Below are 14,211 nucleotides of genomic sequence, written 5' to 3' on the forward strand. Positions count from 1 at the left end.
ATGAAGCTTTTCACTACGCAGTCGTCCCCCCCCACCTGTTCTCCATCTGCTAAAAGGTGAAATTGTCCCTATGCTTGATTAATTATACACTGACGCATGAAGATGTGAAGAGGAGTGGAGGTATAGCTCCACGCATTCATAATATCGGCACTAGATGCAAATGAGTGTCAGTTCCACGCTTCGGATATTACATCCCGGGGCAGTATAGGAGGCTGGATGGGCCCCAGAATTGTGAGAAGTAAAATATTATCACGAGTCCCGTGGGGCTCGAAATCATGAATGGCTGTGTTGGCAAGGGTCAGCAGCAATTTAACAGACAGACAAAGCCGGTCTGGGTGCTCTGAATATAAGAAAAATCTCTTATATTTTCCGACAATTTTGGCCCGATTTCCCTGCCGTTCAACCTGCAACCGGTCGCTAAACCGACTTAGCTATCCTGGCTAATTACTCTGTCAGGATTAAATGTTTTCTCCAGCACATTGCTCCCTGCGAAGCAGATTCCATGTTCTTCCCTTGCAGCACAAGACAATGTTTCACACCGTGACATAGCAACCAAGATATATTATGTCTCAAATGGATCCTTGCAGAAATAGACTCGTTGATTCATGAAAGAACTGTCCATTATTCTTTCCGACTTTCATCCTAGCTGCTACTGGTTTGAGGTGACACCTAGGCTGCTGAAATATTTCAGAGGTCTGATTCTGATGATGACGATAAGTTTTCGAAATGTGAATCCCAACTGTTTAGATTTTTCTTCGTATTGTGTTTGCCAGAATCACTTCAACAGAACGGAAGAACCATTCTACGAATGGCCTTGCTGCGATGTACCACCCTACACAAGTGGAGTAAGCGTCAGAGTCATGCAGGCCCAGCCTAGCGAGAAAGACAGATAGACGGCCATGTAGGTCAGTAAAGGAAAGTAGGTCAGTGCTGCTACGCGGCGGTGGATGAGCAAGTGTGAGAACAGGTAGCAAGGATGTCCAAAAGCAAACGACAATTTTAAGATTTGTGATGTCCCATCTCACCGAAAGCAGCACTTGACCAAAATAATTGGGAATAGTTCCTGGATGATCAACAGCAATATCAATCTTATCTGCCTATATGGGAATGTCGGGATATCTGCTTTCTAATCCTCTACTGATCATTCTAGCACCGCAATTCTTTATTGTAATTTCGGCTTGCGACCTTCTTTCGCGCTCATATTTTTCTCGGAATAGTCGACCCTGGATGAAGGCAATATGTTCTTCCGAAACGTCGGCTGACTTTCAACGGACTACACGGCGTTATATCCCAGACAACTGTACTCTTCATATTAGTTAGTGTTCTCGTATCTAAATGGTGTTGCCTAGTAATGAAAATCGTTTTGAAATAGTCAGAAATCAGCTTAGAGAAGAGTTGTCAGTAACTCGTAGCTATAAAAAATTGAGGGTACATTTAAAAGCAACAAGTGACAGGATTGCCCCAAAATTTGCAAAATAAAGATCTATGGTTGAATGATAGCAAAAGAAGAATTGATTGAGATCAGGTCAAGAGGGTGTGAGTAAAATTTCGTTAATGATTAGCTCGTTATACCAACTTCCTTCTTTCTGTAACAGAATTCTATCCATTTCTTCAGCTTTTCAAAAAGTGAGATTCGAAGCGTTTAAAAAAAGCGTCAGTAAGTACAATTAGCTCTTGCATCATATGTCCTTCATATGACGAGTCCATGCCAGTCGCGGTTGAGGTTAAAAGTGATTGAATCTGTTATGTTATTCATGTGTGGGTCCCAGGAAGCTTAATCATAATAGGCACTCCACCGAAAACATGTTGAAAATTCTACATTTGTGGAAAGAGGTCTACTCGCCCTCATTTAATGAACAGTTTAATTAAAACAACGAACGCAGTCTAGAATTTTTCTATAGATACGATATAAATGAAATGTGACGGGTCAACTAACTGCATGGGATCATCTCATCCCCGGCGGCTAGAACTTATTTAGCTAGTCAGGTCATCACAGTTATCACAGAACCCATGATCTAACATTGTTCTCACTTATTTCATTTCATTCCCTATTTCCACAAATTATTAGCCTAAGATTCATATTAATAATATCCTCTCATCTACGCTTAGGTCTTGTAAGCGGCCACATTCCTTCATGTTTTACAGCTATAAATACAATTGTGAAGAGGTAACAGTACAGTTGTCTCCATGCTTCATTAAGAACTATGCTGTGAAGATATGTGGGAGTGGAGGTATAGCTCCACTATTCTTGACCTCGGCAGTAGATGGAGGTGAGTGCTCGGCTTCACGCCCCTGCTGCTTTATTCTGGGGAAAAATCTCCGGTACCGTTGTATATGAGGTTGCGTGGGCCCCAGAGCCGATCTGGATCCCATGGAGAAGAGAAAATTCTGCCCTTGTTGGGAATCGAATCCCGGCCGTCCATCCCGTAGCTAGTCGTACCGAATGAACTATTCTGGCTGTCATTAAGAAAATACATGATGGTGATAACGTTATAATTATTGTGCGTTAATTGTATAATATATTTACTTCAGTTTTAAATACGTTCTGGGCACCCATACACATGCAAGTCATTTTATGAAGAGACGTAATTTTAATTATTGTTAAATGTAGCAAAGTTCCGGAACGCAACATTACATTCGACGAAAGCGTGCCGACTTTGGAAATCCCTTGGTTAGCCCCGTGAAATAATGGCTGAGCGAAAGAAACACATGCAGACAGACAAGGGAAAAAGGCGGAGCTGTTGCTGCTGGATCTGACTTCACTGCCGCACAAGAAGGGGGCGCTTCTGCCACACGACTTCATTCATTCAAGCTGTGTATAGCGGCCGACTTTCGTCAACGCCAGTCTACTCACATATCTAGATATCGTGAGGTAGTCAGATAGATAGCTGACTTGTTGCAGCTCCGGAAGTTTTCCGAGTTACCGATATTCTCCGTTTCCGGAACACTCTGCACGTGAAGAACTGAAGAAGTCTCTAGGCAAGAAAGCAGGAAGTAAGAGAGGCAAAGTTTATCATTACACACTGCTCACGGCGAAGTCATAACCGATTAAATAAAAAGTTAGAAAGAAGTTGTGTGCAGGAGTGTATATTACAGGGTAGGGAATACTCAGACATCCAGCTGAAAACCGGAAGAGGTGACACACGACGTCGACACGGACACCAAAACAGACTCAAGACACACGAAATGACTGTAAGTCAGCAACCAAATTACTTACTGCTACTAATATGTATATATGCCTAGTTTAGTATGGGTGTGAAACTTGTGTTATATGGCACGACGTTCAACATGAAGTGGCAGCTGGTCGATGCAGTCGTGTCGTCCCATATAAACAAATTTAGGTCTCTTAGAGTCTGTCTTAAAATTATTTGGGGATCGCCGGTAGCTGAGTGTTTCACCGGAGTGCTAAGAAAATTGCAGGTGACGAACTGGATGTGGGGTTTAGCGAAGTCCAATCGAAGTAAGAAAATATAACAAAGTCCAGTCTGGTAGAAGATAGGATAGATTTTTATTAAGCAAAGCGACGTACAGTCGAAGAGACCAGTTATTAACAAGAGCTCCTGACCCTCAGGAGAGGGTTTATATTCAAAGTAAACTAGGCGTTAGCTCAAAGAAATGTGCTTTGTACTCCCAATCCTTTGACCTGGTCATGATCCCTAAAATTAATACCCTTTATCTTCCTCTCAATTATTGAGTATTGCTCACTAACGCATTATTTACACAGCGTTAGTGTGAGGACCAGAATGAAACAAATTCAAAGCCTTATTTACACTTTTAAACTGGCGAAGGGTTGTCAGTTTTATAGCTGCGTGTGGCTTTACTTTGCAACCATACCCAGTACTACATAAAGTATTCTGTGGCATGTTTAAGAGTTCGTGGTTAATGCGCTGCCGTGACAGTGGGCATAAAATCAGAGTGCTCGCTGGCTTATGTATTTTGACAGCCTGAAATAACAGAGGGCTTGGTTCCTCTGACACATGGACTCCAATTTTAAGGCGAAGCGTAATACAGACTGGGGATATAGGAGAAAAGGGTGCTGAGGAGAATATCTGGATCGAAAAGAGATGAAGTGGTAGGGCCGAGAAGACTGCATAATGCGGAACTTCATTTTTTAAGGGCGGAAAAATTCAGGGAACAAGTCCTCCGGGAGGGACTTTAAGCCGTGGGTCCCGTGTCGTAGCTTTACGGCACGTAAAAGAACCTCATGTCTCAAGGAGGCCTCTGAGCGAAATTATAAAGGACATTTCCCGCCCAACAATAGACTGTAACGCCTCTGGTAGATGGGGGAAGCATCTAGATACTGCTGATCCAGTAGAGGCCGAACTCGCTGGCTGAGTCGGGACTGATGGCACGCACCAGTATCGGTAAGGTATAGAGACTGGTAGAATATCACAGGGGACGTACATTAGACCACTGGTCGCGGTGCATGGGGAAACCCACCCCTTCCAATAATAATAATAATAATAATAATAATAATAATAAGAGGCACTCTTCGCCAGATATAATTTGAATGTAGAAGACAATGAGAATGAGATGGGCAGGGCATGCAGCATATATGGGTTAGAATGATAATGCATACAGGGTTTTAGTGGGAAAGCTAGAAGGAAAGAGATCACTAGGAAGACCTAATCGCAGGTAGGAGGATAATATTAAAATGGATTTCAGAGAAATAAAATGGGTTAGTGTGGACTGGATATATCTGGCTCAGGATGTGGACCACTGGCTTCCGTAAGACACTGGGAAATTCTTGAGGATCTGAGCGACTAGCGGCTTCTCAAGAAGGACTCAGATACGTCGAGTTAGTTAATAAGTATGTATTTTAAATCAATTAGCGATATACTGTTGACTCTTGGATAATTACCTGGATATTAAGAAGTTACTGGATATTGTTGTTAATAGTCATACACTAATTCGCAGACACACTTTAAAGAATTATGTAGAGGTTCATAGAATCTGATGTGGCACTATAAATACATACGTATATCCAGTTATTGTATTTCTGGGCATTATCCATCATCCTAACACACAAAGTTTCGGAGACTGGATTCTGTTTCCGTTATCAGGTGGAACCTACAGAGTTCGGCCCATTCTATAGAGCTAGTCTCTGTCTCCAGAGACAAAATCCAGTCCTCAAAACATTGTGTGTTTTAAATAAAAACAGGATCAGGGATAGTGTCCAGAAACACAATAATTGTATTAATGTACAATCGTCACAAACATATATACGTATACCGTTCGGAAATTGTATGAATTGAAGAATGAACTGAAATGGGCGAACTAAGCAAGTTAGCTACTGGATACGATCATGATTTGCCTTCGATTCCTGGAAAGGACAAGTAGTTTTTCCTTCGCCACACCCTTAAGATTCAGAATGCCTCCAATGTACTGAGCAAGGCGGAATTTCTCTCAGAGCATAATGCTAACAACTCGAGAGAATTACTGTAGAGATTAAGTATACCTGGAGCCATACATCCATCCCCTACTCATCTGTCTACATAGGTAGTTGTTTATTTGAATAAAAGTAAAATTTATACCTTCCCGTGTGTAAATATAAGACTCTGAAGTCCAAGTGGAAGGTGCAGTTTTCCAAAATCGTCAAATCAAATATAATTGCTTTAAAAACATGTATCTTAATGTAACATGGAGCAGACAATGCACTAAACTTATATTTGGTATGTTCCATTTAGAATCTTGGATGTATTGCTGGTTATTCTAAGACGGAATCTGTACTTCCCTTCAGGCCAAGAAGGCAGGAAATAGGCCGCTCAGATCTGTCTCATATCATCCTCTCATAATAATGAAAGTTTATCAGATATTGTAGCAAATGCAACGCAGTTGACCAACCTGCGGAAAAGTAAAGGTCAGATGGTAGTCACGGAGCTGCATGAGATTGCGCACTGCGTTGTGGGCCAAGCTCCAGGCTTTGTTTTAAAATTGATTCTAGACTAAAATAAGTCTTCAGCTTTACGCTCTGTCTGCTTTACTCCAGATGAAAAAATACCATGACACCTGTTGATGTGAACTGTAAACCTTCTTGCCCAATGAACTTACAAATTGTTAAAAAGTTAGCAGATGCTTTCGAATGAAAAAGAGTATTCGATGAGACAAGTAAAAGGAAATTTCCCGGAATTGAGTCGGTCCCCCTAAAGCGTTGACTCCTGTTGAGGGTAGTTAGTGGAGATGATTTGCGAGCGTGTGTTGTGCCATGCAATGCGATTGACTGCCTACATTCTTTTCTTGAAATCTGGTGACCAACAAAGTAAATAAAAGCCAACAACCTTCAAGAGTTTCTAAAACGTCAAATACAGTAAAACTTGGTTATAGCAACATCGGTTTCTGCGACACCTTGTCTATTGCGTCAAATATTCAATGGTACGAACTAATTCCTCATAAAGCAACTGTTTTTATACCTTGCTTAGTACGACATGCACAAATGCATCAACCTCGTATGTAACGTCATTTTCATTCCTGAATTTCTCTGATATCGTGGGAAAGTTCGATGTGTCTGCCCACCCTCACTTTCTCTACTTGCTGACGTGACTGTCCTGGAAGAATACGACCGCGGGCTGCAAGAGGAGCGTGGGTTTTATGCGAAAACAAGGGTGTGGGGTGGGACTGCGTGAATAGTGCAAGAGGACGCGGCAGGTTGTTAACTGCATTCCTTTCCTAGAATCTCGTCTAACAGGACCTCACATTGTCTACTTACCCTATAGTGTTCCTGCCTAAACCCAGAGAAGTGCACTAGCGAAAACTTGGCAATGAAAAGGAAAGTTTTAAGCATTGAAGAGAAAGTTAAAGTGATTCGTGAAATAGAAAATGGAAGGAAAAAAGCTGATGTATGCCGCGAATTTGGTTTGGTGAATTCTACAGTACAAACGATGTGGAGAATCCATATTAATTCCACGTTAATATTACGTTAGTCTGTACTTAACTACGTATTTCACTAAAAAATGCAACATTTTAACTCGGTTTTGGTAGATTTTTACGTGACTAACATAAGGCTACTGTGGAAGTGCCCATTTCGGTTACAACGACATTCTTTTATAACGACACTATTTTTAGGTCCCTTTGATGACGTTATAACCAAGTTCTACTGTATTTTCTACTTTTAAAGCAAATGAAGGCAATTTCACTTCTGTAAGAAATCTGATAACCAAACCCTATGCTTTCTCTTCGGTTTCTCTTCTTTTCAGCAGCAAATACCCATCTGAAGTTGCGAGACTTGCATTTACTATTCAGTTACATTTGCTTACAAACATACAGCACAGCAAGAGTCCGTCTCGCTCTTCGCGAGATATTTGCTAGGAAATGTTAGTAAATAGACGCACAGCTTAAGGAAAACTTAACAGATTTACGTCCACTTACAGATTAAAATCTCAAAAGATTCTATAGCGTAGGAGGCGAGGTAGCTCAGTCGGTATAGGAATGTGCGAAGGGCTGGGCTCCTGGGATTCGATTCCCGTCAGGGTTAAGTGAATTTTCTCTTCTGTACAGGGTCCAGACAGCCCTGAGGCACATTCAGCCTCCTATTCAATGGTTACCAGGGGCCTTTTCTCCTGGGATAAAGCAGCCGGGGCATGAAACTGACCACTCACTTCCATCTAGTGCCGAAGTCAGTAACGGTGTAGCTATACCTCTACTCCTCCATACGGATTGGAACACCGTATAGTTTGGAGACAGCCTGACGTTTCGGAGGAAGATTAAGCCAAGCAATGCACCAGCGGAAGTGCGTGCGATGTATGATACACGGGAGTTACGCGAGGGAAGACCGCACTGCGCATGCTCACCGCCCTGAGAACCTCATATTCTCTAATAAAGTGGAACAGAATACGTAGAACAACCAGGAATCATGGCGCAGGGCAGGGATTTAATACGGTAATAAACTTTTCATAGAAGGTGAGGGAAATTCTTGATTATCCAAGCGACTACCAGTTGCTGAAGAAGGGCTCTACTCCATGATGTTAGCTAAATGAAATAACATCTAAATAAAGTAAGAAAATGCAGGTATGCCAAACGAGTAGCCATATTGATCACGCAACATTCTTCCTTTGAGAAAGCTGCAATCTTTCGAGATGTGTCCACGTCTCTACAGACAATCGATTCACACAGGAATCGATTACAGATAAACTTCCGTAAGTGTTAGGGAGTGGCATACGTACGTGTATATCTGGGACTATGAGCTGCAAGGCAACTTGCAGACTGTCTTGAAGCTTCATTACAATTATTTGGAACTGTTTTGTATATCGTTACGAAAACGCGATATGCCTTCTGCAGCAAACTCCCTATCGGCTCCGTTATTTGCGGGTATAATAAAATAATGTTGGAAGTTCAAAAATATGTGTAGAGTCAGTATCTCTAAAACAGCAAAATTACGGGGAAACGTTTATTGAATATAAAATATATGCTTCTTTTTCGTCTATAAGTTTTGTATTTTTTTCGCTCGAATTATGTTTACTTCTCGAGTTCCGCAGGAGAGTAATGCAGGAACTGATATAAAGTGGCCATTGAAGTTGCCCTGTCTAAATGAATATCGACCTTTCTTAAAATTCCACAGTACCTAATTTCACGAAGATCCGTCAAGCGATTGTCGAGTTGTTTCATGCGTACAGACAGACGGACGGACTGACTGAGTGAACTTATTGGGAGGTCTGTAGAGATGCGAGCGCGCTTAAAAGGCGCACGGATGAGCTGAAACCAGAATATCTCCAAGTGAATAACTGGATATGTAGCTGGCAAGTCGTGAGAAACGGAGCAAAATCGGCGATGTTTCTTGGTAAAAAGGTACAAACTCCTTTATTTTTAAACTGCACCTGTTTATACTGCAACCTTCGTATCAGCTGTCACACATTTTGAAAAAACTGACAGGATTTCAAGGAATTTGGTGCGAATATCATGTCACGAATGACCGTTCCATGTTAATAGTTTTAATTTCCAATTTACTGTCGACAGTAATAACGATATACCAGCTGTTTGGACTTGTGAGACTGGATAGATAGAAACTAACTCTTTGGACAGCGGCCTCCGTAGTCTAGGGGCAACGTTCCCACCTCGTGACTCAAGGTACGCGGGTTCAAACCCGGCGGAGGTCGTGGAATTTTTAAGGGCGGAAAAATTCAGGGAACAAGTCCTCCGGGAGGGACTTCAAGCCATGGGTCCCGTGTCGTAGCTTTACGGCACGTAAAAGAACCTCATGTCCCAAAGGGACCACTGAACCAAATTGAGGACATTTCCCGCCCAACAGTAGTCTGTAACGCCTCTGGTAGATGGGGGAAGCATCGAGAGATACCGCTGAGCCAGTAGAGGCCGAACTCGCTGGCTGAGTCGGGACTGATGGTACGCACCAGTACCGGTAGGGAACAGAGACTGATAGAATATCATAGGGGGACGCACAATGGACCAATAGTTGGTCTAAGTGCATGGGGAAACCCACCCTCTCCAATACAATACAATACAATATGTAATATCTTCTTGCTGGGTAAGGCGGGTAAGGAACCCACTAATTGAAGACGAATTTCTATGCTCAACAATTATACTAAGTTTTTATTAAAAGAAGTAAAAGATGTAGATAGTATATACAGTGTGTATACAGTACAAGTTTTTGAAGAAGTCTCCTCCTGTTTTTAATCTTACTGGTATTATATATTAAACTTTAAAAAGAGGGCCAAAGAGGGTGGGGGGAGTCATGAGTACAGAGTTTAAAGGTTCAGTTGTGTACGTGCGGCATAGCGCGTGGACGAACCAAAAAACTAGACTCTCTTCTCTCCAGCTTGGGGGAACATGTTATCGAAGTGTTAAAAGGTCAGGAGTTGATAACATGTATCAGGCTTGCGACAGACGGTTTCAACTTCTCTCGGAGCACCCTCTTGGCTAACACAAAAATTACACATTAAAATAGTATATAGTATGATCAAAAGTCTAAGTACATATTACAATATTACACTCCCCTTCTTCTTAAAAGTTTGGTTATATTGAACCAGACTTTTCCTCTCATTATCGGAAGTTTCTCTCGTTTGGACATAAGGGACGACGAAGGGATGCTGCAGGAGGTTGTAATCGTGTTTCTTCATTACCATCTTCTATCATTGGGGTCAAAGTATTGGGTTCACGAGCGGAATATGAGGGTGATGGAGGCGGAGAGGTGTGTGTTGTTTTGCCATAGCGAATGCTCGGCTGCTTACCTTGTACATTTGTTATGTTAATACACAGGCGTTCACTAGTTTCTTTCCAACAAGTTTTTGGGGTCCATTTGTCCCAAATCTTAAACCAACATGTACGACAACTTTTACAACAGCAACAACAGCAACAACATGAGAATACAATAAATACAATAAAACTCACAATTGCACTCCAGGAAGTGACATGAATATACCATTGCGAATAATCTTTCATTCTCTGTTCCTTAATCATCTGTTCCACCTCATTTACCTTGTGACTGGCCAGTCTGAGATCATCTGCAGATGCGAGTATATTACTTAAAGGTACTGACAAAGGTATTTCTTCAAACTCTTTCGCTTTTTCGAAGGTTAGGCAACAATTTAAGTCGAGGGGAATGGTAGGTACAAAATCTTGGGAAACATTTACAACATTTGTACTCATAGCATACAAGGTCACATAAGTGGTATAAGCTTTACATTGTTGTTGTAATGTCAATTTACCTTTTTGTCTTATTTCTACCTGCTTTGTGATATCATCACAAATAACAGAAAGTTTCTCAGGTTTCGGGGTTACAAAGAGCCATTGATTACTGAAGGATAAGGGTATCCAATAGGTCTTCGTTAGTCTTAACACTCTAATTTCACAGGTAGGGGGAATATTTTGTGATGAGGGATGAAGTAGAGTGGATTCACAATCATTTCCAGGTATATACGACAGTATTGGTATCTCTTCTTTACAAACTTTCTGTATAGGATTTGGGTGAAAACATCTAGTTAATTCATTAGTGGATAGTTTACCATACTGTCTTTTCAGAGAATCCATAAATATATAATCTTTCGAGGAATATATAAAAGAAAAGACATTATCTTGTTTGAATGTAGGAAAAGGGAGTATTTTATATAGATGGAATAGTGTTGAGGAGAGCAAGGGTATGTCAAGTACATACACGAGAAATTGGTTGTGTGAATAGATATGAGGTACAATAATGTGCTGTAACTCTGAAAAAGGAAATGAAGGATAGTCAACTCCAGTAGGCAACTTTTGAGCTGTTACAACTGTTTTGATCTTCTCGGCAGTTACGAATTGCGGTTGAAACGTCCCTTGTTCTGCATGAATCAATGCATCTACTAAAATTTCATATCCATGCTGACATTCCATTAACCCTCGTTCTATAGTCTTAATTTGCATATTGGCCGTAGTCACTTGCTCTATTTCTTGTTGTAATTCAAGAGTGGCATTACTTACTTTTTTGTCTAATTTGATTAAGCTGTCCTTTAAAACTTTTTCATTTTGATTTATACGTCTCATTGTCAAATTCACTGAATTAACAGTAGATTTGATTACTGTCATCTGTTCGGAAGAAATATGTAAAAACTCTTGTTGTTCGCGTTCTAACTGATTAATGTGTGAATTGTACTCTCTTGCATCTGCTTGCGTCAAGGTTCCGAACAGAATCTTGGAAATTTCACCTACAAAGTCTAAAACCCCTCGCTTCCTTCGGTAAGATACATCTGTTTTCAGGTATTCTGCTACTAGGTCTTTCAAAGAATCAATGTAATAGACCTTTTTGTTAACATATGCTTTAAAAGAATTACAATCTGTCAGGTGGTACCAGGGAGCGCTTTCTAACCCATGGCAGTATTGCGAAACGCGTTTCTGGTGCTCTTTTACTTTTCTCCAGAGATCACGTGTCGGTTTCAAATCAATGTAACTTACAACCTTCCATGTCATGGGGTAGAATGAGATCTGGCCCACTTCGTCAAAATAAATACCTGTTTCAGATGTTATAACTTCTACAAGTTCAGGCTTTAAACACTCACAACAAAGGAAGAGACTAATTCCGACAATCCACAGACGAATTGTTTTCATCTTGTCCTTCCTGTGAACAAAAGGGTTTTACTAAATTTACATGTATGGTACGTTTCTTTCTCTTTCCTACTTGCTGTATCACTAAATTTGGTAACTGCACTTCTTTAATCTCATACGGCCCTTCCCATAGCGCATCTAACTTATGTCTCCTATGCTTATTTTGCACAAGCACTAGGTCATTAACTTGGAATGCTACTACATTCTTTTCAGGAACTCTCTCCTGCTGTTTCTCTTTAAATTTCTGTAAATTCTGTTGAGCTATGTGATGACTTTCTCGCATCCTATGTTTTATCACATGTATTAGATCGTCATAATTATACAAAGTACCCTTCTCACTAAGTTCACCGGGAAGATTACACTTTCTTCCAAACAATATCTCATAGGGAGAATATTTTGTTACTGAATGTGGGGTAGTATTGAAACAAAAACACGCAAAAGGTAACCATTGATGCCACGACATAGGTTGTTTTTCAACATAACTTCTTAAATAGGTTATCAACGTCCTATGCGTTCTTTCTAATGCGCCATTACTCTCAGGATGATAGATGCTAGTATGCAATTTCTCAATCTGGAAAAGTTGGCAAAGGCGCTTGAAAATATCTGACATGAAGTTGCTACCCTGATCAGTCACTATACTTTGAGGTAACCCATAAATTAACAAAACATTCTCGAGAAACTTTTCACTAACCTCTTCGGCAGTTTGATCCCTTAATGGCACGGCAATTAAATACTTACTTAAATTATCCTGACAAGTTAGGATATATTTATGACCTTCTTCAGATGCAGGTAGAGGACCTACTACGTCTAAGTAGATCTTTTTCCAAGGTTCCGGTTGAGTATCAGTTATTCTTAATTTAAGTCTTAAATCCTTACCTTGTTTTACCCTTTGGCACACTTCGCAATTTCGGATGAACTGGATAACATCTTCCTGCATGTTTGGCCATGTAATATATAGCTTAATTCTTTCTAGTGTTCGTGAAATCCCTTGATGTCCTCCCACTAAATCAGAATGCATTTCTTTCAGAATTCTCAGTTTACGTTCTTTTGTCAGTTCTGTTTGTTCAAGAGTACAGACAGGATATCTGCTTAAACTGTCTGCATTGGTATTTTGTTTACCTGGTTTATACTTGATTTCAAACTCATATTCCTCAAGCAGTAAACGCCATCTTAAGAGCCTCGAACTGGGGTCTTTTACATTAAATATCCACGTTAATCCTTTATGATCAGTCCAAATTTGAAAGGGTTTTCCTAACAGGTACGGTCTAAAATGTTTACATGCCCAGACTATAGCTAAACATTCTTTTTCAACAGTACTATAATTTAATTCGGCTCCATTCAAAGTCCTACTGGCATAGGCAACCGGTCGATCCTTTCCTGGGGTTCCTTGGCTTAAAACTGCACCTAATGCATAGCCACTAGCATCAGTGGTTAAAATAAAAGGTTGGCTGAAATCAGGATATTGTAAAATAGGAAACTCAATTAACTTTTCTTTTAAGATCTCAAAACTTTCTTGTTCTAAATCGGTCCATTGCCATTCTTTTCCCTTCTTCAACATATCCGTAAGAGGCTTTGCTAAAGAACTGAAACGTTTAACAAATTTTCTGTAATAACCTACTAATCCTAAGAAGGCCTTTACATCTTTTTCCTTTTCAGGGATCGGGAATTGAACCACGGCCTCGATTTTCTTTGGGTCTGGCTTTACTCCTTCTGCCGTGATAACATGTCCAAGATATGCTAATTCTGGTTTTAAAAACTCACATTTATCAGGCTCTATTTTAATATGGTACTTCCTGAATTGGTCAAAAACTTCTCTCAGTTTTCTATGATGTTCCTCTAGTGTCCTACCAGTGACGAGGACGTCATCTATATACACTAAACATCTTTCTCCTATAGATTCCCTCAGAATAGAATTCATCATTCTCTGAAACGTAGCCGGTGCTGCTTTTAGTCCGAATGGCATCCGAACGTATTCGAAATGTCCTGTGGGTGTGCTAAAAGCAGTTTTGCACCTGTCTTCAGGTGTGATTAGGATCTGATGAAAACCTGATGCACAGTCTAATGCAGAAAAATATTTTGATTTTCCTATGTTATCGAGAATCTCTTGAATGTTAGGAAGCGGAAAACTATCCCCTGAAGTGATATCATTCAATTTACGAAAATCAACACAAATGCGCCATTTCTTTTTAC

At 40.5% G+C, this 14,211-nt stretch overlaps 1 protein-coding gene across 1 annotated transcript in view; it reads left to right on the forward strand.

Moving 5' to 3' along the window:
• Positions 1–2,800: 2,800 nt before the first annotated feature.
• Positions 2,801–14,211, forward strand: part of LOC111867802 — a 72,522-nt gene continuing 61,111 nt past the window's right edge. Inside the window, exon 1 of the mRNA XM_023857972.2 lies at positions 2,801–3,192. Within this exon, the coding sequence (XP_023713740.1) occupies positions 3,187–3,192 (6 nt within the window). The 5' untranslated portion in view covers positions 2,801–3,186. The remainder of the gene's footprint in view (positions 3,193–14,211) is intronic.

Source organism: Cryptotermes secundus, unplaced genomic scaffold (assembly GCF_002891405.2).
Source record: "Cryptotermes secundus unplaced genomic scaffold, Csec_1.0 scaffold536, whole genome shotgun sequence".
NCBI classification, from domain to species: domain Eukaryota; kingdom Metazoa; phylum Arthropoda; class Insecta; order Blattodea; family Kalotermitidae; genus Cryptotermes; species Cryptotermes secundus.